At 43.0% G+C, this 27,673-nt stretch overlaps 2 protein-coding genes across 5 annotated transcripts in view; both read left to right on the top strand.

Annotated features, from left to right (window-relative positions):
- RIPK2 (receptor interacting serine/threonine kinase 2) overlaps positions 1-12,955 on the top strand; it is a 30,533-nt gene extending 17,578 nt beyond the window's left edge. For all 3 annotated transcript variants that reach the window (XM_078864026.1, XM_078864027.1, XM_078864025.1), the window contains exons 7-13: positions 4,350-4,511; positions 5,805-5,890; positions 6,435-6,530; positions 7,273-7,357; positions 7,497-7,826; positions 8,706-8,963; positions 9,534-12,955. In XM_078864026.1, the coding sequence (XP_078720152.1) occupies positions 4,350-4,511; positions 5,805-5,890; positions 6,435-6,530; positions 7,273-7,357; positions 7,497-7,826; positions 8,706-8,963; positions 9,534-9,829 (1,313 nt within the window). In that variant the 3' untranslated portion in view covers positions 9,830-12,955. The remainder of the gene's footprint in view (positions 1-4,349; positions 4,512-5,804; positions 5,891-6,434; positions 6,531-7,272; positions 7,358-7,496; positions 7,827-8,705; positions 8,964-9,533) is intronic.
- Positions 12,956-14,615: 1,660 nt separating this feature from the next.
- On the top strand, positions 14,616-27,171 carry FGGY (FGGY carbohydrate kinase domain containing). 2 transcript variants are annotated; one of them, XM_078864024.1, is made up of 16 exons: positions 14,616-14,833; positions 16,779-16,962; positions 18,618-18,729; positions 19,118-19,269; positions 20,201-20,286; positions 20,938-21,053; positions 21,170-21,298; positions 21,577-21,680; positions 22,172-22,279; positions 22,426-22,487; positions 22,648-22,798; positions 23,218-23,292; positions 24,262-24,382; positions 25,059-25,153; positions 25,276-25,337; positions 26,227-27,171. In XM_078864024.1, the coding sequence occupies exons 2-16, from the start codon at positions 16,786-16,788 to the stop codon at positions 26,324-26,326; spliced, it is 1,650 nt and encodes a 549-aa protein (XP_078720150.1). In that variant the 5' UTR covers positions 14,616-14,833; positions 16,779-16,785; the 3' UTR covers positions 26,327-27,171. The 2 variants fall into 2 exon arrangements, with proteins under 2 accessions (XP_078720150.1, XP_078720149.1); XM_078864023.1 differs by lacking the exon at positions 14,616-14,833 and having other exon boundaries at positions 16,765-16,962.
- Positions 27,172-27,673: the final 502 nt, after the last annotated feature.

Genomic DNA, 27,673 nt, shown 5'->3' with positions numbered 1-27,673 from the left:
TACAACCCCGAAATCGCATCAGAGAGCAAACTCTACATCACAACCTCCGATTAGAAGTTCAACATAGATACATACAACATAGCTACATACAACATAGATAGTACAACATAGATAGATACAACCGCAAAAAACCTCTGCGTTTGCACAAGCATCGTTGGCTTTTGGATAATTCCGGTCATACATGGACTCGTTTTTTAAGACAACGCAAGTTACTGTGACAACGAGAGGTTTGCTCAAGGGCTAACAGAGCTGATGCAATGGCAAACGTTGCATGTATAGTATGTAACAATTGGAATAATAAAGAGTCTAATTCCCGGTATTAATCCAGTTGGATGAAGGCTCCTCCCCACACACACACATCATGTCGGTCATGGAGGTTGTGTTTTTTTTCCACACACTGATCGGTTCGGGTTTGATGAAGTCAGAGCCCCAGGGCCAATGCAGAGTTCACTCTCACTGATGTTTATCCTGTCTGGGAATTTGATCTCACGTCGCCGGTTTCATAGCGTGGTGAGCTGATGACTGCACTGTGAACCGATGCACCCCGGAGCAATCAATGACACTAACATCAGAGGTCGCAACCGGGTACCCGATACCCGTACCCTACCCGATACCCGGCTACCCATACCCTGCCGGGTATGGGTACGGGTAGGCCGTGAGTCACTGGTGAGTCACTGTTTGTCACTCATTTCCCAACGTCTTGTCTCTTCTCACAATTCAAGTTCCTAGAATCAACCCACCCACGCCTGCAACATGGCTTCATCCCAGAGGTCGCAATCGGGTACCCGTACCCAACCCGATACCCGGCCGGGTACGGGTAAGGAATCAAAACCCGTTTGCGACCTCTGACTAACATACATCATTGGCCTAGATGTTTGTTACGACTAGATAAACATATTCAAAATATATGTTGTACTGTCTGGGGTTGTAACAATTGATTAATGTTCATTCCTCAGATGATGATGCATTAATTGAATTGCAAATGTCAGAATCGATATTTATTTTTTCACTCCTAACAGCCATTTTCTATCCATCGTTGGATAAAGTCCTCACATCATTGACATCTTTCGCAGTGCTGCAATGCCACACATCCACCTCGCTCCTGCACATGAGCCCATCTCATTGTTGCAGCTGTACAGTGGTCAACCTCTCGGGCATATTGTCTCCCTTGGCTGCCATCCCATTACCAGTATCGTCTGTCTGCTGTCATCCCTTCTAGCGATGTGTCCTTTCCAAGCCCACTTACTTTTATGAAGAACCAGACCTGTGATGTCTCGTATTTTCTTTCGTTGTGCGATCCTTGTGTCCCTGCTCCCAGCATGCTTCTCTCCATGCTTCTTGACACACTTTTTTTAATCTATCTTCCCCAACTCCCACACCAGCGTTGCGATGTACGGTCATAAACAGCATCGCATTTTGTCAACATGCTGCACGTAATTAGCTCACATGACCCTACAGCCATTAGACGCTGCTACGTTCACCACAGTATTTAAAAGAGATACTTCTTCAGTCAAGATTGTGGTCCTAAAGTTGTGGAAATGCATTGCCGCACCTCCGATTACGTTCAACACACATACATACGAATGGCAGTGGGGGCAAATAGATGCGTGTCTTATTGTAATGAGGTTCTTAGGGTTACTTTGTAGGCGGCGTGGTTAAGCAAACATTGTGTTAGGTAAGGCTCGTCATTAAGAATCCCTTGACATGACCCAAACCCCGGAATGACAAATACATTTCAGTCCTTGTGGGTATTACATATTTATGCATTGAGTCAGACTGTATCTACAATCAACTGTACACATCACTTCACATATCCCAATGTGCAGCATTTACTTTATTTCCAGATGGTAGTTTATGGGATTAATTTTATCTAGTGATGATTATCCAATTTTTTTCCTGCTGTTATCACATAATTTGCAAATTGTTTTTCGGACACATCAACGATAATACAATAAAACGAGTCACATGATTTCAGAGTTAATGGAGAGATTTGTTATTTCCGTACGCATGTGCATTATATCATATACACAACAGCTACATTACAAATAACCCACAGATCACAGTGACTGAGTGACTGATGTAAATTCTCATGAGTTATAGAAGGGATAAAAAGGTGAAATTTGGCATAATTATAGTCGAGTCTGCTTATGAATAGAAGAAAAAAATGAATATTGCCCAGTTTGGTTTCACCCTCAGTGCAGGTCAGCTTCAACTTATAAATTGCTGTAAATCTCTTGCTAAATACTCACATGACTAGAATGCTCATACATACATACTTAGATACGTACATAACTGCATTAATCCAGAACAGGGAAAAAAATTCAAATTTGAGCGATCACTCTGACTGTTCAGGAAACGAGGCTAACATAGGCAGGGCACGCTGTTGGACGGAGATGGAATGGCAGGCAAAGGAGGGAAGCATGCTCAAGAGGGTGACTACTGTAGGGATGACGTGACGGAGTGAAATTGACTGTGGCTTTGCAAGGCCATTATGGACATTGTCATGCAGGATTGGATAGAAAAATGGCTCTTAGGCCCAAAACGATTCGCCCCCTCCCAATTCTTGAGTTACGAGAAAACCATTAGCGCCATTGTGATGCACAGTGGGACTTCAATTGGCTGCATGGGTCACGTGAATGCAATAATTACAATAAATACAACACATTTAATGCACGTACCATGTTACACCCCTGCTAACTATATACAAAGACAAATATCCCCATATAACCATTTCAGGTTGTTAGGGCCAAGTGCTGATAACGAGCCCTATAAAGGCCTGCATGGCCCGAGACGGAGTGGTGCGGCCTGTGTCGCCCCAATGTCGATTGGCTACACACCACACCAAGTACTAATTTAAGTCGACCTAGGCGAGTCCCAGAAACGGTTGATGCATCTGTCACTGATGTTGGCTGCGAGCGTGAATTAAGCTAAGGTCACCGGGTTCGCAGCACCATACGTTAACCACTATACTATCGCCAAGCTAGCTTTGCTATTTTCAGCACATCACCCCCTACCCCCCTCCAACTGTACCCGCACGAACACCCCCTCGAGCTATAAGAACACAATCTCCTGTATAAGAACAATTTCTACCCCGTGGTTATAAGCACACCTGGCTTATAAGAGTGATTGAGCGCAAAGGGGAACAAAATGTTGCAGCGAAGGTTTACAACCCGTGCAACAAGGGCGCATGCATCACCGCGCACAGCGACCGTTTTCACTGCAGTGGCACATGGAAAGTGACGACACCTGCGTTCAAGGTGAACAGCGCTCGGTGGACTCCATCAAATACACACGGACTGAGCTCAGCTCTGCTGCTGTCTGCACAGCAGAGCAATGCTACCACATACAGGAAAACGTTTACTATTGCAACGTGGCTTCACAACTCACTGCATCGAGAAGCACACTGGCACCTTCCTAATTGTTTGTGTTACCGTTTTTAAATAGGTACCTAATGCACAGACGGAGAATAATAGACCCTACTTTGTGCGGCTGCAGCTACGATCACCAAACTATGGACCACAAAACTACTTCCACATTGTCCCGAATATAAATTAGAAAGCGGTGCAACGACAATTTACCAACCCTCAGACGAAGCAATTGGATGGCTAAATCACTTAGAACTGAATTTCCATTAGTTGCTCTTCATTGGCCATACGAAATCATTATTCAAAACAAATTGTAAAAATGTAATCAGAAAGGCACTACTGTAATGCAGTTTACTGAAGTATACACTTTATTGTGGGGTGGAGTGGTGACGCAGTGATTAATTTAGTGGGCTGGGAACACAGTGACTTGAGTTTAAATTTCAGTCACAGTGGCGAATGATAAGTGAACTCGTTTTTGGACATGCCCAAGGCTGCCTTAACTTTCAGTGGGGACCTGGTGCAGTGTGTAAACATCAGCGTTGGAGACAAAGGCCGCAAGGCATGGTGCTGGCCACACAGCCCACTCGTGAGTCATACACCCGTCTTAGTAGTTGCTCATTAGCAGCACTTGCCCCAACAGCCTGTTATCATATTCTCTGGATTATAGGGAGCTCTAGAAACTAATATGCAAATTCAAACTGTGGGGTCATTTTGAATCTAAGTTTGCTGTAGGGGATAGTGTGTTTTATAATGGGGCGAATCTGGTAATATGCAGAGCCGTATTCCAGAAGATGATTATGAATGTGCCGCTTTAAAATTGGGGGACATTTGTTCTCCAGACTGCAAGACGCACACCCAAATTTTCCTTTAAAATACGAGGGGTGGAGGGAAAAAAAACTACGTCTCATAATCGGGAGAATTATGAGACGCACTAAAGGCTGCACCGTCGTCTTCGTGCTCAACCCCGCCATTCTGTTCCACCAGACGCCGTGGACTCGACGCAGGTGATATTCAGCGTCTTCCGGGGCGACCGCCCTTCCACGGCCGAGAGCACGCTGCCCCTGTCCACGCCGCACCGCGCCCCGCTGCTCGCGCTCGTGCAGAGGTGCTGGGCGCAGGACCCCGAGCAGAGGCCCTCCTTCCACGGTGCGGGCGCCCACGACAGTGCCCGCGCGGCGGCCTGTCCCGTCGCGGTCTGGCACCTACTTACCGCCTGCACTTTTTCCACCTGCTAGCCGCACGCTCACTTATAACAGCAACTTAATGATTTCAAGCTTTCGTGACTGCAGGGATTAATCTTCTTGGTTCTTTCGGTAAAGTCACGTAGAATGGAAATAATAAAATAATAAAAATAAAACATAATAAAATAATTCTCACGACGTTTCGGCCACAACGCAAGCAGGCGCTGTCTTTCCGACAGACCTGTTCTTCACCTGAGGACGGCTGCTTGCGTTGTGGCCGAAACGTCGTGAGAATTATTTTATTATGTTTTATTTTTATTATTTTATTATTTCCATTCTACGTGACTTTACCGAAAGAACCAAGGAGAAGAGCGACTTAATGGTTCGTAACATATCCCATAGCGTACCGAATGTCTTAGAGCGCAAATATATTTAACGATCAATGGAAGGGAACCGGGTGTTCACTGGGCATGTCGGTATGTATGTTGAACTTATATCGCCAACCGTGCTAATTCGAGGCATGGGGGAAGTACAACTAAACACAAAAAGCAGTTCTCAAGAAATGAGTTTTAAATCAAGATTTAAAAGTGCTATAGCACCCGTGGCTTCCTTATATCGTAACGACACTCCGATTAATCCCATTACAATACACTATTTCTATCTCACAATCCACGTGTTAAATAACGTGTGCCAGAATCGATTACTGTGTTTTTTCATGCATCGATTGGCTTTATATGCAAAAAAAACGCAAATGCACTTAACTATACTGTACATTTTCTTGTAAATGTCGCAGTGGCATGCACTACTAAGATTCCGGCCAAATGAGTTTGCTTCCTGGCCAGGGCTAAACCCTGACCCCCTACCCCAACTTCACCTTCACCAACCAACACTGACCAGCGTGAGGAAGTGTGGTCAAATAACTCGCATGACCGACATGGCTTGAGGAGGTCTTCATCCAGAGGTGGATGACAAAAAGCTGTACATTTACAAGTTATATCTGCCAATAGAGGCGCTACATTTGCATGCAACATTAAGAAAGTAATCCATTCTTGAAGTGATTCACGATGCCGAATCATGACAAATTTATTGAATTGGAAGGGTCTGATTTTCTCAGGAATTGTATTCACACATTAATAATTATCAGCCCTCACTTGTACCATTTTGCACCACACAGATAACATTGCAGCACAAGAATATTATTTGTCGTCCATCCGTATGCTCATGGTTTAATTGTGTGATTGATTTTTTTGTTGCCTAGAATGCAGCACAGAGATAGAGAAGATCCTAAGAGGCTATCAACCACGTGACTTCGCCATGGCCATTGTGCAGCTCGTGGAACAAAAGGTTGGTTTATTTTTTCCCCAAAATAGAAAAGTAATTCAGATGTTACAGGTTACCAAAGATTCTGTGCGCAAATTCAGTGATGTAATGTGCATTTGACTGGTGTGGCGTATTAGGGCAGCAATGTTTGGAATACATAATGAAGTTCTTGACATTTATATGTATGATGGTCACATGACCAGGAATGCTTATTTAAGGGCTCCTGCTAGAGGTAGCCCCAAACAATAAATACCTAATTAAAAATATATATTATAATGCATTGGCAGTGGTGTACAAACACAATTAACATAAAAAAAACTCAACACGTCCGTTGATAACACTGCCTAAAAAGGAACAGTATATAATCAGTGAACCTTCAGGTAATGGCCCCTCTTCATAGCACGTGACCTTATGGAGAATATGGCCACTATGCTGCACGAGTATACGTGCCTTATTTTGTTATTTTGTTAAAGCCTCGGTGGACTTACAAGAGCTAATGCGTGCTTGTGTCGCTACACTGGAGACGCAACAGTTGGTTTTATGTTCTTATTCGCGTTGCCGTTGTCAGGAGAACGCAGAGCGGAGTTTTCTGTTATCCCCTCGTGATGGAAAAAGTCTGGTTTCAGCGGTTGATAACCTGGACCTGTCATCCAACCCGTTCACGGTACAGTGCTACATCACCACCTGCCTGCCCTGCGACCGCCGTAGTTTGTATTTGTGGCCCCTGTTGGGAAGTGTAAGAAGAGGGGAATGTAAAGCTTAAGGCGCAACCCTGCAATTACTTGCTCATGGTACTGGTGCTGGAAGGGCGTCCGTTAGAACGAGCTCGAAAATGGGTAATTGGCCAACTCTTCCATGCTGGCGAGATGTCTTGGTAGAGGTAGATGTACCCACACTTGTGACCCCACCGCAAGTGACCAACCAATTAGCTAACAGCGGTGTACCTATTTACATTGCTGCTTGGACATTTAAGAAATGTATCACATTGTTTCAACTGCCGTGCAAGGAGATCAAGCCAGTGATCTCTACATTGCAAGGCCAATGTGCTACTAACGACACCACTTCAGCATCTGGTGGTGCAATGACAAAAGTGAAGAAATCATCATAGTAATAATGCCTTTTATTTATCCAGTAAAACCTAACTGAGTCCTCAGGGATCCTGCACTGAGATGTTTGGCCAGTGCTATTTGTTAGTGTTTTGCATGTCGGAGCAATCCAGAATACCCAAATCCATGCAAGCAAGGCGATAACACTTTTAGCTGCATTCAAAAAATAATAATCCATTGCTGTACTACCAATCTTCTCCTCACTTGGCTCTCCAACCTCTCAGACAGTCTCTCATCTAATTTCTAATGAAGCACCTCATTTATAAAAAAAAATGTTCTGTTTTCTTTCCTGTTATTCAGATGACACAAGCTACACAGCCCAACAATACCCATGGAAGCCAGCCCCAATCCTCATATGTGCAGCAGGACCGTGCACTGCCGTGTGGTACATCCTACCATTCCTACTCCTGCTGGTTTCAACATTACATGGACATTTTACATTCGGTGTAACAAAAAAAATATATATAAAATTTGCAGTAAGTAATTTGTGTTTTTCCCTTTATATATTTGATGTCTATCTCCAGATGAAGTCAAATTCAACCTTCTCAGCTCGTCTCATTGCTGTCCCAGCATCCCTCCTTCTCTGGACGGGCACGAGAACATTGGGTGCAGATCAGTGGCAGGGGTGATGTCAGTACCAAGGGTCGGTATCGGAACCGTGCCTCAGTCCACTCCAGGGTGCAGCCCAGTGTCCGAGTTGAGGTCTCCAACTCCCAGGACGTGTGCCCTGCAAGACCCAAAGTCTGCCCCTGGGATACTGGAAGACTGCAAGGAGGCGGCCAGTGGACATGGATGCAGTACGGATCTACGTATACAAAGTTGCCCGATGCCACGTCCACTCACGGCCAACATAAGTTTGTCACGCACGCACGCACGCATACCAGCCTGCCTTCGCAAATGAAAATATGATCGTTCATTATAATGTCAAAAGATAATAAAGCGTAAAGATGCCACCCTTCAATTGCTTGCTGGCCAAAGGGCCTCTGCTAGAAGGAGCACTTGGGAGCACTTCTGGATATTTGGACTACTCTTCCATGCGACTAGATACTTATTCAGATTAAGTTCGTGAAAAATGTCTCACAGAGAAGTATTGTTCAAGTAATTGTGTACCGAATACATATTTTATTCATATGTGGTCGATTTCACAGAAAAAAAATTACAAGACCAATGCACTCTGGTTGGCATTTAGACGTGAAAATAAAATTAGAATATACGTATTACGTAAAGCTTCTGTATAAGAACATTTATACTCTTAAACCACCCAAAATCCAAATAATGTGCAAGTACATTTTTTTTATCCTGTTTTGAGCTCCATGCTGTAATTCCGTTATGATGGATTTTGCCTATGCGTACAGAGTATCTTCATAAAGAGCATTATGACACATTGGAAAATTTTTAAAAAAATTGGACATTGTTAATACATTCTAGGAACACGAATGAAGAACCATTTTAATTCCGGCACAGAAGTGTGAACAATGGAGCAAGTTTCTTGAATCCCAACCAGTATAAATGGGTTACATCACAATTAGACGATCAGCAAGTGGTAGGGCAAAGTTTGTGTACTCCCACCACTGCTACCTCTTTCGGGGGTCCCTCGAGCCCTGTAGTGGAAGCCCTTCCATCAGCATGGAATGAGCAACGAATTGCAGGGCTGCACATTTTCTCCCCGAAAATGGTACGTACACATTGCGAGCTGCTTGTGAACAGGGGCCGTTTACCGTCTCTTCCGACAGGCATGGCCGACATGAACAAGGCAAAGGAGGAGGCGGCGGAGGATAAGATCAGCAACAACGCGAGCACCGCGGGACCTGGGAGCAACGCGTGGCAGGGCACGAGCACGGGCGCAGGCGCGGGTGTGATGCCGTACCAGACGGCTCGCATGGCACGGGGCCTAAGTGGCGAGACGGAGTCCCTGCCCGTGCCCATCAGTGAGGAGGCACAGCAGCAGCAGCAGATCGGTGGATGCTACTCGATGTCGGTTCAAGACATGGGTGAGTGCCAGCCTGAGCGCGCGCTCCAAGCGAACCGTGCTCCTGGATTCTAGATTTGAAGCTTTCGTGACTGCAAGGATTCAAATTCTTAGGTTTTTTCGGTAAAGTCACGTAGGTAAAAAATTAAAATTAATAAAAGTAAAATAAAAATCAAATAAAAATCAAGACGTTTCGGAGGCAACACAAGCTTCCGTCTTCAGGTGGAACCGTCACAGCACGATAGCTGTGACGGTTAATTTTAATTTTTTACCTACGTGACTTTACCGAAAAAACCTAAGAATACGTGCTCCTGGAAACAAAACCCCAGAAATAAAAGAATCGCTTTTTGTTTCGATTGGTTGCTCTATGCCTGAGATGATGATGTTAAAAAGCTGATGGCGATTGTGGCCAAAGTTGTGACTGGGTTTTCGCTCTTTGCTCGCAAGTAGCAAACATCTTTATCAAATGTTACACATGTATATCCATCCTGTTTTCCAAATGCCCTTTAACTTAAACACACTAATTTTCATCAAGTGAATTGGAAACCCCCTGCATGTGTTACATATTTTTACATATCTCGCCTCTTTGCAGTGCCTTTACCGGAGGTGTGCGCGTGGGTCATGCAAAGACGGGACTTGATCATCCAGCAGATGACAGAGGCTTGCCTCAACCAGATTATGGACTCCCTCGTGGCGCGCAACCTCATCATGCGGGAAGACTACGAGTCCGTGTTGACACAGCCAACTCGCACGGCCAAGGTTCGCCGCCTCCTGGACACCTACAGCCCCTCCTTACCCACACAAGAGCCCGTCGCCAACATCATCGTACACAAGCTTTTCTTGAACAAGCAGATGGGACTCAAGCCCTTCCCCACTTTGCCCAGCTAGGACCGTGCTCCTGCTTCAACAGACATTTTCCTCTTCACCTCGAATTAGCACGGTTGGCTACGTACGGTGCGAAAGAAGTTGAACATACACACAGCGACATGGCCAAGCGGTGACGCATTTGCCGCTTATTGCAGGGAGTTTGCAATTCGAACCCAACGGTTGCCCTGGTTATTTCACTACTGCGGTGAAGTATTGTAAAAACAATTCCCATGAATGACACAACATAGGCAGGCCTGCATCCTGAGTGGATTGACAAAGGGTTCTAAATTATTCTTATTTTAATCATGTTCACACGGTTATGATCGTTATCGTAATGGCTGTTGTAATAATTCATAATATAGGTTTTTGGGTCAGATCGCCTTAATTCAAAATATAGGTTATTGGGTCAGATCGCGTTAAATAAATAACGCGATCTCACCCAAAAACCTATATTATGAATAATATTGGTCGCGAAAGCCTACGTGTTAAATTGGTGTAATAATGTACGGTATTGATGTTTAACGTTATTGTTTTGATTGTTTTGATGACCATTAGATAACACTTTAAAATTATCTCAGCTTTACAAACGTTCCTTATTTTTCAATAAGCTATGCAAAGAGTATATTTTATCCCGTAGGCTTTCGCGACCAATATTATTCATAATAAAGGTTTTTGGGTTTAGATCGCGTTATTTTAAAATGTGTTCGCAACCCTCCACCACCCGACACGGCCAATCAGTAAAAAATGTGTCACGTTGAGAAAAGACAAATAGTTCACTACTTTAGCCCACCAGTGTGTTGGAAGAGTGAATCCACAACATTTACAATTTTTGAGTAGTACGACGTTCCGCTGGTTATTACATCCAGCATCATCGGGCAATTTGCCAGAATAGTGAAGCCCTCCATCTGCTCCGGGTCTTAAATAGAGCATCAGGATGACGTCATCATTTAACCCAATCAGATGCAGAGATCATATTAGTATAACAGATTAGTAATCAGTTAATTGTTTTGATTAGTAATCAGTTATAGATTAGTAATTAGTTGTAATGTGTATTATTTAATAACTGAACCCAAACACTATACCCAATGCAGAAATCAGAGGTGGGCTAAAGTAGTGAATTATTTGTCTTTTGTCAACGTAACACATTTTTTACTGATTGGCCGTGTCGGGTGGTGGAGGGTTGCGACACATTTATAAATAACGCGATCGAACCAAAAAACTTTATTATGAAGTATCTTTTATATTTTCAGAATTTGCTTTTCCATCTGGTATTCGGTGACATCTTCTATCCCCTCATCAATGGTCAAGAGGTAGGCTGTGAGATTTCTGGAGTTTGACTGATCACCTTAACCATAACAAAGCAATGGTTTCAGCATGAAGCATTGGAAAGAATTCGAATTGTGTGTGTTTACAATGGGAACTGGATTAAGACAAACATCCTCAGATATCATTCGGAAAATACAATTGTGCCAGGTAGGACATGCGTGCAGGATGGGTGAGGTTCCGATTATCAAGGCATACATTGGAGTTGTTTTCCACGAATCTGGTAACTAAGGGAAAGACCTAAGATACTGTTAAGGCACATCTTGGGAGATTACAATATGGATTGTCCAGCAGATGCACGATCTGGCGTAGGTTAGAAAACCTTGGCAGTGACATGCGGTGGCCATCGTTGGCTTTGGCTATGGTGACATCGTGATCTTTGATCTTGGTTGAATATCTCCAGATATTACCTTGTGTTATGCTATTTTAATTGTTTCCTGCAGCATCCCCTTGAAATATTGTATACCACTCCACTTTGCCTAGGATATATTTAATTGCAAAGCAGTGAAGATGCTATGTACATTTTTTTTGAAAGGTAAAATTCTTACATAAAATATTCTTAAATAGTATATTATTTCTTCTCCACAATTGTATTTAATTCCAAGTTACATTTTAAGAGAAGTGTTTTTTTACATGTTTGAGGATTTGCCAGACTGGTAATGCAATACTTTTTCAGAGTAAATTTCTGTCTTTATCCGTTTTGTAAACACTAAAAGGATTGACCATTCCGTGGTTTTCATTTGGGTGTTGTTATATAAGCATGGTTGGAGTTCATATTTTTTGCTAATCTGTTGTATTTAATTAAAAAAAAACATTTTCTAAATCTAAATTAAACAGGAAATAGCGATTTTTAGCATTGCAGTGTTTATAAATAGCACTTCCCAGTTCTTGTAATGTGTAACAAAAGTTTTTTTTTAAATGCTTCGCTATCTCGCCGAGAGCAATTTGCAAGTTACGAGTGCTACAAGTTTACCAGTAATGTCTGCAGAATATTAATAACCATAATTCTCGCATTTATGTGCTAATCTCCTCAGCTCATATAAACGTGTCATGTTATCGTCCATGAACATGGAGTATTTGCAGCAGTTGAAGCTCACCATTTCCACGTTCACGTTGCAAAGACGTCGCAAGCATCGCGAGAGATGGTGACGAATTGTGGATGCCTTCATCCAGCAACAGATTGACCATGTCTTAGGATAATAATATGTCAGTCTGTGAAATAACACATTGTGACAGGCAGCCAGTAAAAATAATTTCTGGGATATTGCTGCTGAGTTTAGACCTGCAGTCAGCGCTCGGCATGTAATGCTGGATCTGTTAGATTAAAATACTTTATCCTCACAATACGAGGCGTCGATTCGTGCGTGTGAGAATCAATTTACAACTTATGGACGGTTGCAATCTTTTTTACAGTGAACAAAACTGCAAAATAGAGATTACATTTTGTTCATTTTAGCAAGAAAATCCAAACGGGATGTTAAAATGAGGCAAAACGACTCTCTGATTGCAACCCCAAACTTTGAATCACTGGAGGTGGGGGGGGTGATTCTATTAAACAGCCATAGCAAAACAATAAGTTAAGATAAAAGATTTGCAGCAGGTGTATGTTGTGTTATTCTTGCGTTACCCCCTGCAGGAGTGTGGGTGGGGAATGTAGACAAATGTTGTGGTGCATAACGAGTGGGCCCTCCTTTTTGGTATTTATTTTTGCTCAGCAATTGTCATTGACGTGGCCTTGCTGCGATTGTTACACCAGGAGGCCCCAAATAGTGGCCCACGTGTGGGATATACGGGACTGTGCCTTTTATTAAAATGTTAAACACATATTTGGGCATCTTTGTCCTGAGTTGGTTGTTTATTGAGTGAAGATAAAAGTCCATTGAAATGTTTGCAATTTTGCAAGGAATATGGTGAAAAGTAGGTAATGGTACATCACTTAATCGCTTAATGTTAAGGCTAATAGTGCTTGTTTACAAATATTTTTTCAATGTATGCAAATTATGTTTTTCTACATTTATATGCATTGTTTCAGTCAAATTTTTTTAAAAACACTGGATTTTTATGTGCATAACTTTAGCGAAAATGTTTATCCTAAAATATCCCAAAATATTCACTATCTCAGATTTGCCGGGGACAGTCATAATAACATCTGATGAAAACACATTTCAGAAATTACAGTTAAAACTTAAAGATGGGTGCAAAGTGAGACTCAAGATGAATTTGATCAAAGCAAGTCACATTCAATACGTTCACTGGAAGATAGAAGATATGTTGGAGGGACAAATGGAAAACAAAGAGTATGTATCCGTAGCGAAATCCCTGCGACTGTGTGTGTAGTGACTGACTTAGAAAAGCAAGTTCTTAGAGGCAGTTCTTTCATTAAATCGAGCACCCTTTGCACAATACACACCCTACGCTGGTACACACCCTTCCCTCTCTCTTAAAACACAACTCTACGTAAGTTATTTTTTTAAAGCTTTCGTGACTGCAGGGATTCATATTCTTGCTTCTTTCGGTAAAGTCACGTAGCCTATACACAACACTAGCCGTCTGACACTGACGGCGCTGAACCGAGACAGCCAACTACCCTCTAGCAGCGCAATATCAGGTGAAGACGACATCGACGAAGGTGACGAGACTACAGCGACGATGTCGACGATTTTCAATAGCAATGACTGGGATCCCGCTCCAAACGACAGCCCCGAGGTCCCCTCCCAGGGTTGCCTCTTATACTGTCAGCGTGGCCTGGCTCCGCCCACGGCCACGTCCCCCTTCTGGAACCTACTAGCGGGCTCTCGATGTGCCCCGTCCCGAAACCTTGCCCCGAACACATTCCTTGTGGAGGGAGCTGGTAGGAACGTTGGGTAGCTCGGTCAATGGCCAGGGTCAACGGCGGCGTGGTGTATTCCGCAAATATGCCCGACTGTGAGGGCGGGCACAAGCCGGCGTGAGTAGGTGAAACGTTGAGTTTTATAAGGGCATCACGGGGTGACCAGCCCCTCCCCACCTAGCCCCTCCCCACCTAGCCCCTCCCCACCTAGCCCCTCCCCACCTAGCCCCTCCCCACCTAGCCCCTCCCCACCTAGCCCCTCCCCACCTAGCCCCTCCCCACCTAGCCCCTCCCCACCTAGCCCCTCCCCACCTAGCCCCTCCCCACCTAGCCCCTCCCCACCTAGCCCCTCCCCACCTAGCCCCTCCCCACCTAGCCCCTCCCCACCTAGCCCCTCCCCACCTAGCCCCTCCCCACCTAGCCCCTCCCCACCTAGCCCCTCCCCACCTAGCCCCTCCCCACCTAGCCCACCCAGCCCCTCCCTTCCCTCCCTGCACGACAGACGGACGGACACAACAATCCCCTGTGGGCTGGTGTAACCAGGAGGTCGCTACCAGTATCAGAGTGGCTACCGGTTGGGTGATTGACTCCTCTCCCCGTTCTGGAATGTTTCTCTACCGGTTCCGGAAGACATCTACCGAGCGGATGAACAAAAACACGACACGGAGGCTTTCGTGACTGCAGGAATCCATCCATACTGTTTGGTTTCTTTGGGTAAAGTCACGAAAAATAGAAAAAATAATAGGAGAAGAAGCAGAGGAGGAGGAATAAGAAGAAGAAACCCTCCGGCTGCTGGAAGATTCTTCGGGAAGACGCTCCCTGCGAGTTCGCTGACGAGGCGAAGTTGGAAGTTGTTACGACTCGGCCTTCACGTACGTTGACACTCGCTTAACGTTACACGCTCGTGCGATTGTTACGGTTTAACATGCAAGGATATACTGTATGTGTACATTGGTGGACATGACGATTGACAGATTTGTAAGGGGTGGGGTGGCTCCGGTGTAGTTTGCCTTGTGAACTGTCCTGGTCCTCGGTCTGGGAACGTGGAGTGTGTCTCCTTGACAAAGGTATCGCTCACGCAGCGTGCTGTGGCCAACCCGGCACCGTTGCGATTCTGTAAACGAGTCGCCTAAAGTTGTCCTTTTAAAAACATTTTGTTTCTCCAAATCACTTGCAATGTACGGTACTGAGTGAGTGGGGAGGGGAGCGGTGGCGCAGCGGTTAGCGCGCTCGACGGTGAACGCGACCTCGTCGCTTTGGAAGTGAATATCTCAACCTGACCTGGCACACCAACCTTGATACTGACCCACGTGGCGAAGTATGGTCGAAACAAACACCCCCCCCCCCCCCCCATGACGATAGGGCGTGTGGAGGGCCCTCATCCAGCAGTGGATTTAAGAAGGGCGCTGGGATGTAGACACACGCCGTTTAATCACTTCTCGTGTAAGTTTCACCTGCAAATTTAGAACCCCTCCAAGTTTCACCTTAAACTTTAGACCTCCCCTCTCCTCGGCATGAAAACGTCGTATTTTGGCCGCGTGTGAATTTGCGCCAGTGTCGACAAAAAGCCCCCCCCGGGGTTGACGTCGGGAGATGCGTTTCTGACGAATTTTCCAAACGACGTGAAATCAAAGCGATTTATGGGGGTAAGTAGGTGGTGGTGGAGGCGAAGATCTGAGATACCACTGGATATCGAGAGAGGACGAGACGTTGCTGCCAGCGACGTAAGTGTGGGGTCGAGGCGACGCAAAATCGAAGAGCGGCGTTCATATAAAGTGACGCCGTAAATTTCGATTTAAAGCTTTCGTGACTGCAGAGATTCATCTTCTTGGTTCTTTCGGTAAAATCACGTAGAAGGGAAATAATAAAATAATAAAAATAAAACATTATTTAATTTTTTATTATTTTATTATTTCCCTTCTACGTGACTTTACCGAAAGAACCAAGAAGATGACGACGTAAATTTGAGAAACGACGTGAAATGTGGGGAGACGCCAATGGGGTTTATTGCCGTAATTGGTTTTCGGAGAAATTCGCGGCACTCACGATCTGGACTTTTCAGCTTCATAAGGAGATGGGAGAGTGGCCAAGAGGGAGTGATTCTTGGGTGAAGCGTGTGACCCGCTGATGTGCGTGGGGCTTCGCCCGGTACCGTAGAATCCCACAAAGCCACTTGAGTCAGGGGTTACTGGGCCTCCTGAACATGAGTCCTGAGAATGATTGAGGCTCTCCTACCTCAATGAGTAATTGGCGTTTATAAATGTCACATTATTGCAAGAGTAGAGCTAAAATCAGTGCATTTTCAACTTCAGTAGCTACAGGAACAAAGTTAGCCTATTATTTTTATGAGCATTTTATGAAATGGGGTTTCACTGTTGTGCTGCATAACTTCTCTGATGTGTTTTCTGGTTGTACTGCGGGTTATTCGAGACGGACAAAATTTCGCGTGACGTGCTCAGAGCTTCAGCAACTGCATGTATCGGCTCACATTCTTAATTACGCAATGTGAACTGCTCCATTCAGTTCCTGAAGGAGCTTCCAGCACGTGGAGCAAAACGTCGGACATCATGCCGGATTTTTGCACACAGCATTGGTGTACGGTGTTTTTTCTGCAATATTTTGCTGTCTTTTCTTGGATTTTCTGTTTGCACTCAGTCACATATTCACTTTAAGATGTTTTTTGTTCATGTTTTTGTTTGTTGCGGTTGCACCCGATTCAAGAGCCGAATGGCTCACAGGGCTATACCCAATAAATTAACTTGAACTTGAAACTTGTTCTCAAACTGCACTGATAACGGCGTGGATGCTGTCCCTCAGGCTACCGATGGCATGGTACGTGGGGGTGGACGTTGGCACTGCGAGCGTGCGGGCTGGCCTGGTCGATCGCGACGGCATGGTGCACGCATGGGCCTCAGAGGAGATACGTGTCCATCAACCGCAGGCTGGCCGCTATGAGCAAGACTCGCAGGACGTGTGGCGGGCGTGTTGTCACGTCGTCAGGGTAATCGCTGCACCCCAACATCTTCCATCGTGATTTAAAGCTTTCGTGACTGCAGGGATTCATATTCTTGGTTCTTTCGGTAAAGTCACGTAGAAGGGAAATAATAAAATAATAAAAATATAAACCAATAAAATTCTCGCGACGTTTCGACTGCAACACAAACAATCATCATCAGGTGTGAAATCCGCATATTTTCTTGCTGTGGATTTCACACCTGATGACGATTGCTTGTGTTGCAGTCAAAACGTCTTGAGAATTTTATTGTTTTATATCTTTATTATTTCCCTTCTACGTGACTTTACCGAAAGAACCAAGAATATGATAAAAAAAATTTACCCTTCTATCTGGCAACAAAACTGACACCTTTTTTACAAGGAGTCATGTTTGCATAGACCACAATACCTGCAGTCATAATGCAAACAAAAATCATAACTCTGATAATGTATGCACTGTCCTTGAAGTTGATTGGTCCACACCCGAGACAGCTTTCCTTAGAGCCTAGTCTCACATGGGTTGGACCAGATGACGCCAAAAGGCGCCTTTTTCCAATGGTGGAACCAAGAATATCTTCCATTGTGTCAAGGTCTCTCCAAGCCATCGCCGTCTCTCATGGTCTTGCAACGCAACACTCCGTTTAGCTTCTACACCGGTGCCGTTTTCAACACTCCATTTGTATCCAGTTGGGATTGTTCCCCTCCTTCGGTTGCTACTCTGTCATTAGTCTTGCGTGTGCCTGAAAAGGCGAAGTTTAATGTACAACGAATTTAACAAGTTAGCCGTAAATGTTGATAACTCTCCACCACAAGTCCAAGTGGAAGACTTACTTTTATAGAAGTGTGTGTTCAATCGCACACTTAGAAACATGCCTGCCTTTTTAGGTGGTCCCCGTAATGGACATGTCCTCTTACTTTGTGCAACGTCTTCAGTTGCAGATACCTTTGCACTATCAAACAAATGTGAATAGTCTTGTATACCCAGCTGTGCCAGGGTTAGTTCTTTAACTGTGCCAGGATTGGTTACTTTGTAAACCCCTTTCCAAAATACATCATACCGCACGTTCACTCGCCCATTACTATTTGTCTGTAACACCTGCAAAGGTGTAGGCTGTTTAATATTCAGTACTCCATTTTGCACAGGTGTCTTATGGACAAATCTGAACAATAGAAAAGAGCTGTGGTTTTGGTCATATTGGTAGGGAGTTCCCTTTCCCTAATCAATAAATTAAGTTGCATCCTGCAAACACATGGAATTGCATATATATGTGTGCTGTTCTTTGCTTCCCATGGTATAAGGTTCAGAATTGGCACTTTCGTAAATGCATTTTTGTTTTTTTCTCACAAAATGCCCTGGCACAATATTCCACATCTATGACCCCCTAATCGTGACAATTCATGAAATTGTGAGTATGCCGAATGTGAGAATGTGCCTCCCGTGTTAATGCACAGACTTCCAATATGGAATTCAGCATGTGAACATATAAATTCAGTTACTGTTAATATTACATCATTTTGTGGAACCTTTTTACCATTTCATTTGAGTGCAGCAGTATATTCAGTGCCTGTGTTTTAGTACTGCACTTACTACCAAATTAATATTCCTTGTTTTTTTCTTATTTTCTCTCCCACCTCACTTTGCCACGTCTTCATTGTATGCAGCAAGTGACCACAAATGTGGACGTGCATCAGATACGTGGGATAGGCTTTGATGCCACATGCTCGCTGGTGGTTCTGGATGAAAACTTTGGCCCGCTTCCAGTTAATGAAGAAGGTAATTGGCACCTTTAAAATTAACTGACACTTTGCTTTATTTAGGTTAGTGCCTGATATTCTTACACACGGCACAATTTTTTATACAAATAAAAACTTCTGAATTTTGGTATTAATTTTAGTCTTCCTAGTATAGGTGTATTTATTGCCTATTTGTTTGTACTGATGGCAAATGTGCCCAGTAAAGTGTTATAAACGTGACTCTAAAACTCATGATAATAGTATTGCACACGCATGAACAGGAGAATGAGTGCACAGAATGCAGGAGGCCAAACACCTGCGCTCATTATCGTTGACAATGGACGAAGCTGTAATAATGATCTATTACATTAACTCCCAACATTGACTGACAACATTAATGGCGAAATACCCTGATGCCTCTTACACAGGGGAAAGGTGCCGTAATATTGTGATGTGGTGCGACCACCGTGCCATCGGTGAGGCGGACCAGATAAATTGCACGCGACATGCGGTCTTGGCATCACTCGGCGGGGTCATGTCTCCTGAGATGCAGCCACCAAAACTGCTGTGGCTTAAACGGGTGAGACAAAATAAGTAATAGCTCAGTGGGCTTTACCTGGTAAGATAAAAATTGTTTCGTTTGATTTGTATATTTTAATCAGTCATTTGCTTACCTTTCCTATCATTTACACTCTTATCGGGTTTTTATATTGTGTGTTGTTGTAACGTTTAGACCTGCCCGTACTGGACAACTGTGAAAAAGAGCATTGTACCTCATCGGATTCCTCGAGTATAAATACAGATTCTGATTCTATGTGATGATTCGTATACAACCACGCGTAAGTTGTGCATAATGTTTGCTGTTAAAGGACTAAATATACAACTCAAAAAATTAATATCTCTTAATCTTGTAGATGGATACCTAAAAGTTTTAAGCTTAATTAATGTGAACAAAAGTCTAGACAATGCATTACAGAACTCCATTTACATCACTGCAAAATGATACCCATACATTTGAAAACATCAATGATGTCGTTTGGTGCAATAGCAATGTTTGACTGGATCATGTTAAGTTTTGTATATCCAGTCAAGAGTTTTTAAAGATGCAGAGTAAGTCCCTGAGATGTTTCCGAGGAATGAGTAACATTGAACAGTTGTTCAAGAGATGTTCCATCATTTGAGGTGCACCACTTTCGCACTGTGGGGTATCTTTGAGTCCCCATTTGTAACCACAGTGTCCGTGTGATGTGCTGATGCGAATACATAATTGCAGTGATAACACTAAAACATTGTCGTGCGTAGCACCTGCCTGTGATTGTAAAGGCGTTTTCTAATTTACGAAACTTAATTTTCGCGTTAGACTATTCTGGGAGACACAAGCTTTGCATGTGTCAAAATGCAGGAGCGCTGTCTTTTTAATTGTCTTCAAGTCAAAAGTTCAGCAATAAGTATTTGCATATATTACACAACAGTATAACAGTTATGTACCATGATTTAATTTAATTCTTTAGAACCTCCCAGACTCGTGGAAGAAGGCACGGCATTTTTTTGATCTTCCGGATTTCTTGACGTGGAAGGCAACAGGATCTCTGACCAGGTCATAATCATCACATTGTCACTTGCAATCTCATACTATTTCCCGTGCCTCTAATTAGCACGGTTGGCTCTGTATGGTGCCCATTAAGTTCAACATACACACAAATCACTGTACCAAGTGCTAAAAATCAACTGACTTTTGCATCTCCTCCGAATATTGTCCTTGCTTGAAACTGCATTTGAAATATAAAGGCCAGCTCCTTCAATTTGCTAGTCTGAGTTGAATAAGAACAAAAAACTCAAGATATCCTTCTGTAAATGTGTAATCATATAGTACATGAGTAGAGGAAGCCTTTATCAACGTCTGCACCAACCAAGTGATGTTTTTTGCTAATAGCCTTTCAGTGTGCCACTCTAAATGTAAAAAAAGACTACGTTTTCTTGCACCCATCCAAGTGATAAGCCACGAGACAACTGGTTATTATGTGCGCAGTAAACAGCAACATACTGATGAACAAACTGGAGAATATTGGCATGTAAACTCGCGTGAATTTTTTCATTGAAGTTGATAAGGCATCATCGTTCGCTCTTGTGCATATAACGAGTGTTTACTTGGCTAAATTTCGGATTCAAACAGGATTTCGTATTGTGTTGTCAATTGTTTAATTTAGTGCACAGTGATGCATACAATTTCTCCGTTGTGCAATTGCAGATCTCTCTGCTGTGTGGTGTGCAAATGGACTTATAACGTGGACAGTGGATGGGATCAATCTTTCTGGGATGAGATTGGATTATCTGACATTTGCCAAGAAGGATATTCAAGAATAGGTGGGGGAGGCATACACAGTAACGACTCCCCGGAGTGTGCGAGCAAATGTATTAGCACAGAGCTGCAGTCGTCCATCCATCCGTACGTACGTACGTGCGTGCATTGACCCATGCAGGTGTTGACTTCCTGGGACCTGGCCAGCCCCTATCAGGGGGCCTGACCATGCATGCAGCCGATGAGCTGGGCCTTCAACCTGGCACTGCTGTGGGAGCTGCTCTCATCGATGCACATGCCGGCACTATCGGTGAGTGACTGTCCCTGGGATGAACTCCTTGTCATACATTTGCAGGGTGTCTCTGCAACAACAACAAAAACATGATTTAGATGTAATTAGCTTTTCACATAACCCTATGATCCCAAGGATATTGAAAGATTGTTTTAGCTGCTTTTATTGTGAAATAATGCCGACCTTATATGTAGTTAAGAAAAAAAGACTCGTGGAAGAAATGTGGGTATGAACCTACAGAACCGTGAAGTTTAATTGGAATTTTCATTTGTGTGAGGCTGTCAATGTTTGCCTAGGTGTGATTGGAGGAGACGTCACTGGTTTGGGCCTGGCCTGTGAAAGCCAGCCAATCACAGCACGGTTATCAATGATTGGTGGCACATCAACCTGTCACATGGCTGTAAGTTTGCCACCAAATGTATTGCTTATAAACAATATTTTAAACGCAAAATGGTACATACTTTCAAATGTAATATTGTGCTTTACAAACACGTGATACATTTTTTATTTAGAATAAAGCATTTTATTTTCAAGAAAAGTTTATTTTCACTCTTAATTTTCGAGATGATTTGTTTTACGGGCCATTAGTGTTGGCTACACATTTGTGTGATTATCTGTGATTTAATAGTGGGTGACCAACATTAGCAAAACAAGCAGCAAACCCCATTTTTTGTACCGTACTTATAAGTTCCCACAACCTGCACTGACCAGCATGTTAAGTTGGGTTACAAAAACGACGAACGCAGCGTGGGGAGGCCCTCATCCAGAAATGGATCGACAAAGGTTTGCGTATGCATGTAGACGTTTCGTCTGTAATCAAGAATAATTCTGTACCATCTTTAGTCTTCTTATTCTGACTCGCCATCACCCTCTTTGCTGCTGTTCGCACAGTTGAGCGACAAGGCGCTGTTTGTGGGTGGTGTGTGGGGGCCGTACCTCTCCGTCGTGCTTCCTGGACTTTGGCTCAACGAGGGAGGACAGAGTGCCACAGGAAGCCTGGTCTCTAATCCATCCATCACATACATTACACAACTGTGGCAGAATGACATTGACGATTGCATGTGTGTGTGTGTGTGCATGTGTTCTGGCATGCATGTGTATGCAAGAATAATTGTTTGTGTGTGTCAATGTCTTGTCGTGTACAGATTGAACATATAGTGGCTGGTCATCCTGCATACAATGAGCTGAAGAAAATTGCTGATGCCAGGTGACGTTTTCATCAAATTTGATTTATGACTGCGCCTCATCACAACAGAAGTAGAAATTTAATTCTGCCATATCTTAAGATAAACCCATGCACTTGTGCCATCATAATAAAATCCATACACCTTCCACATATTAACTTTAATCCTTTTGTATTATACCAGCGGTCAGTCAACCTATGAATGGCTGAATCGGCAAGTGGTTTCTATGGCAACTGAGGGAGCTCCACCTGCTACTTTGACTTCTGACCTCCACGTGTGCCCGGATTTCCATGGCAACCGATCCCCGCTAGCCGACTCTTCCCGCAAGGGAATGGTACGGTTTTACGTTATTAATATCTACATTTCCATCAAAGTCTTGCTCAACTATGAGCTTTGAACTCCACAGGCTTCAGATTGTGAAATCATTGTGTACTATAACTGTGGAAATTTTTTTTTTACTTACGGTCATTTTAACTTATGACAATGTCTTGGTAACTTGCCTATTTCTTTGTGGCTTTGCACAACCATCCTCTGTGTATGTAACGAGAGGGATTACTTATCAGATTGGGCTAGTGTTGTGTTGGCAAAATGTAATTAGTTGTGACTGATGGTCCAGTTGTATTTTTACTTGGTATTTCATGCTGTTCTCATTGCAGTGTTGATGCATCATATTAAACTGGTGTACTCTACATAAAATAACGCCAATGCAATTGTCTAAATATGGGGAAATCCCATCTTGTCTTGTACCTTCAGGTGATTGGTTTGGACTTGAGCCGCACATGTGATAGCCTGGTGCAACTCTACTTGGCCACCCTGCAAGCCCTTGCTGTGAGTTGAAAGCTACTTGACGATCACGGGTTGGTTCTCCGATGTAGTTCTGGTTTTGCCAAGTGTTCTGCGTAATGAAACTCCCATCACTTGGAGTGAAACGTCGGACATGCAGGACAACATGGTACAATCTAGATTTGAAGTTGAATCTAGATGGTACAACCGGAAAATGAATCGAATACCGATACAGTGGCGCATCCGCAAAAACCTATGCAGCAGCTACTGTTGGTGCTATGGTTGATGTGTTGTTCTCAACATGGCTTCTCTAGTATGTATTTCAACTTGAAAATTGTTCACTCTCATATTCATAGTTCTTTCGGTAAAGTCACGTAGAAGGGAAACAATAAAATAATCAAAATATAAAATAATAAAATTCTCACGACGTTTCGATTGTGTTGCAATCAAAATGTCGTGAGAATGTGTTGCAATCGAAACGTCGTGAGAATGTTATTGTTTTATATTTGTATTATTGTTTCCCTTCTATGTGACTTTACCGAAAGAACCAAGAATATGAATCCCTGCAGTCACGAAAGCTTTAAATCGAAATTTGTTCACTCTCTCCTAATGGCATTTATTTGACAATTTTTTTTTGCTTTTAATTTAGATTTTTGAGTCCTATCTACGTGACTTTACCGAAAGAACCAAGAATAAAAATTCCTGCAGTCACGAAAGTTTTAAGTCTAAGTAACATTTTAAGGGCTTGCATATTTGTATCTGTCTTATTACATTTCCAAACAGTTATTATAAGAGTAAATGGCACTTGTACAAATATAACCTGAATTGCAATTCTGGTAAATGTTTAAAAGCGTAATATAAAAACAATAACATGAAATATCAACTGCTGTGGGAATACATTTACATTAACACAAGCATTTTTTTTACGATTTTGTTTTACAAATATGAATTGATCATGGCTGCATAACCCTTTTTAAAGTAATAATGCCAACTGTTTGTGTCTTCCACCCATAGCTTGGGACACGCCACATCCTTAATGCGATGACACAATCGGGCCACAATGTGAGCGCAATATTCATGTGTGGAGGGCTGAGCAAAAATTCATTGTACGTGCAGGCACATGCAGATGCCACGGGTAAGCCAACATGCCCATACACTGCTTGGAATGTCTCCATGAACCTGTCTGAAACGGGTGATTACCTCATTAAACGTGTGCACGGTGGACCCTCTCATAAATGTGTATGGTTAAAAGTGGCAACCCCAGCTTTTGCACGTGTTGAGGTCTCGTTTGCATGATGTACCGTCGTACTCTGGTCAAACGTTCAACGTATCTTGTTTACGTAACACTATAAGGCTTTAGATGTGAACACTGGATGGAGGTGACAAGAAGTTGTGCAAAATTTAAGAAAATAGTGGAGGCCTTTGACTAGTGGTGGGATATTAATGGCTAAGGAAAAATAAATGTTGAGTTTTTTTTAATCAGTAGGATGCACAGCGTTCAATCAGTGTGAGTTATAATTCCAGGCAGTGGTCAACTTGGCCCTTCATCACTCTGGCTTCGATAAAAATGAGTACTACTTTGTGAGGACTTGCTCAATGAAAATACTCACCACCACCATACACATGTGGAATCCCACTAAAAGAGCAGGGTTATAGGTAGGAGATTGGCGTCACCCCATGCTCAGTTGTGTGAGAAACCATATGTATGTCTGCGTTCATGTAAAACAACCACACACCACTACCAGTTGAGATAGTAAATGTATAGCTTGTGCTCGATATGTTGGTAAGTTGTGTTTGTTTCTCGCCGGCAGGTCTTCCTGTTGTGCTTCCAGCAGAGGCCGAGGCTGTGGTGGTTGGGGCGGCCATTTTGGGAGCTTGCGCCTCTAAAGATTTTACATCCATGCAGGTGAGGCTCATTTGTGTTTTTCCGTTGACGGTGGTAAATTACGAATATAATCCTGAATACTTATGGATCAGTCAGCTTTTATCGCAGCACTGACAACTATGAATTGATGTGCATAATTGCAGGAGGCAATGCAGCACATGGTAAGGGTTGGCAAGGTGATTCATCCAGACCCTGCTGTAAGGAGGTAAGCCATTATACACTTAAAAAACTTGGTCTCGTTTAGATTTAGAACCGTGACCAGGAGTAGTGCAGTAAGCTTTTAAAACACCGCTTCCTCTTATTGCCAGTCACATGTATACAGTATATAAAGTAGGTGAAGAGTTACTTGTTTAATGCATTTGGAAAAATGGTGAAAAAGTCTTCTTGGTTTTTTCGGTAAAGTCACGTAGAATGGAAATAATAAAATAATAAAAATAAAACATAATACAATTATATAATAAATTAATATATTAATATAATGATTATTTCCATTCTACGTGACTTTACCGAAAGAACCAAGAAGATTAATCCCTGCAGTCACGAAAGCTTTAAATCGAAATGGTGAAAAAGTGTTCACATTTTCTTTACTAACAAGGGGCATTTTTCTGAGTCCGTGTGCTTTAGCCTTTTCATCAAAATATAAATCTGGCCCCTTAAGTGTATTAACGGAGATGGATAGAGCAATCGTGCAGTTGTTGACATTGTAATATGAGGCCAGAAAATTGAGTTAATGTTTCATCCATGGCTAATATCAGTCGCAAGTGATATCTCAAATTGTCCTCTCAACCCCTTCACCTGCACCGAGCTGTGTGGTGAAGTATGGTCAAACAACCCCCTTGACTGACACATGGTTAGGAAGCTTGATCCTGCAGTGGATTTACAGGGCTTTACATTTTTATTAACCATCATATTGTGGTGTGCAGGCTGTTGTGAATGCAGATACATATTAGTGATAAATTGTAGTAGACATTGTGTTATAAGTCGCCGATGTGAAATAACAAATCTTGCAGTTGTCAACTTATTTTAATTTGATATACACTAGTGCCTGACATGCCATTCACGTAATTAAAATATTGATTTGGTGTTGTGTGCAGCTTTTATGAGAGGAAGTACAAGGTGTATATGCTCATGGGCCGTAATCAACTGGAGTATCGCTCGCTTATGAGTTCTGCGGACCACCATGCCAACTCGTAATCAAGGACAGATGAACTACGATAATTAATTATTAGTAAATACAGTTGTGCCAAAGAACAAAATGTATTCATTTATCGATGCGTTGATTGAACGTGTATTCACAAATCTGATTTGTAACTATGACCAGTAAATATGCAGCCCAGCAATGACTTGGGTCACGTCACCATCACGGCGTGGCGAAGGGCCTCCACTGGAGGGAGCCCTAGAGAATTCTAGATTTGAAGCTTTCGTGACTGCAAGGATTCATATTCTTAGGTTTTTTCGATAAAGTCACGTAGGTAAAACATTAAAATTAATAAAGTAAAATAAAATAAAAAAATCACGACGTTTCGGAGGCAACACAAGCTTCCGTCTTCAGGTGGAACCGTCAGCCACGACAGCTGTATCAAGTAAATGAGAGATTACAAGAGCTACCACTCCGTATATATAATGGTTGGAGAGGGGGGAAGGGCCAAGTACGGCACACTTTTTATTAATATGGTAAGGTGAGGCTTAAGAGGCTGAGCCTTTGTTATGGAAAAAACCTAAGAATATGAGCCCTAGAGAGCTTGGAATTGCGTCCAATCTTGACTCTGTTCAGTTTTAAATCAAATGGATTACTTTAAACACGCTTCATGTTTTAACTCATGAAATGAAGTCGCAAGGTGATATCTAAATTGGTATTTACACGATCAGTAATTTGTGTACACTATTACTGCTTATATGAACACTTAAGTAAATTCAATTAGGTTTATGAATTGTACAACTTTTCAATGGCAAAATTGTCAAAATGAATATACAAAATACTGATTTTTCATTCTACTGTAATAACACTTTTATAAAGTGATTTTAATAAACGTGATTGCAATGTACACACATTTGAATTTGCCTTTTTCATCAACCGATAAATTTGTTGTTGGATTTACCATCCTTAACCTGTAATGAGCCACCCACACCTCGTAATCAATTGTAACAAGGGTCCGATTCAAGACTATTTTGACATTGTGGCGTCCTGTAATTCCTCGTGGCTAGAGGTGTTATCAGAACACATTCAATGCAAGACGCTTGGTCCCATGTCTGATGAGCGTCAGTAATTTAATCTCCAGGGCATCCTTACATACCTAATTTACCGGCCCTCATCACCAGCCCCGTTCCAATTCTGGATGAAGGCCTCACAAAGCCGTCGCGAGCCCTGGTGGTCGTGCGATGTTACTTATGTAATGAACGACTGGACCACGATGTCTGGCTCAGTGTCCTTTATTATTCGGTTCGTGCTGTACACCCACACGGCTGTCTTTACTCTGTAGCTTCTCCACGGTGCTGACTCCAATGTCGGCCCGATCCCCAACAGCAGCTCCGCTGCTGTTT

The sequence above is a fragment of the Lampetra fluviatilis genome, chromosome 17, assembly GCF_964198595.1.
Source record: "Lampetra fluviatilis chromosome 17, kcLamFluv1.1, whole genome shotgun sequence".
NCBI classification, from domain to species: domain Eukaryota; kingdom Metazoa; phylum Chordata; class Hyperoartia; order Petromyzontiformes; family Petromyzontidae; genus Lampetra; species Lampetra fluviatilis.
The sequence above is the reverse complement of the archived record's forward strand: the minus strand, read 5'-3'. Positions and strand labels throughout refer to the sequence as shown.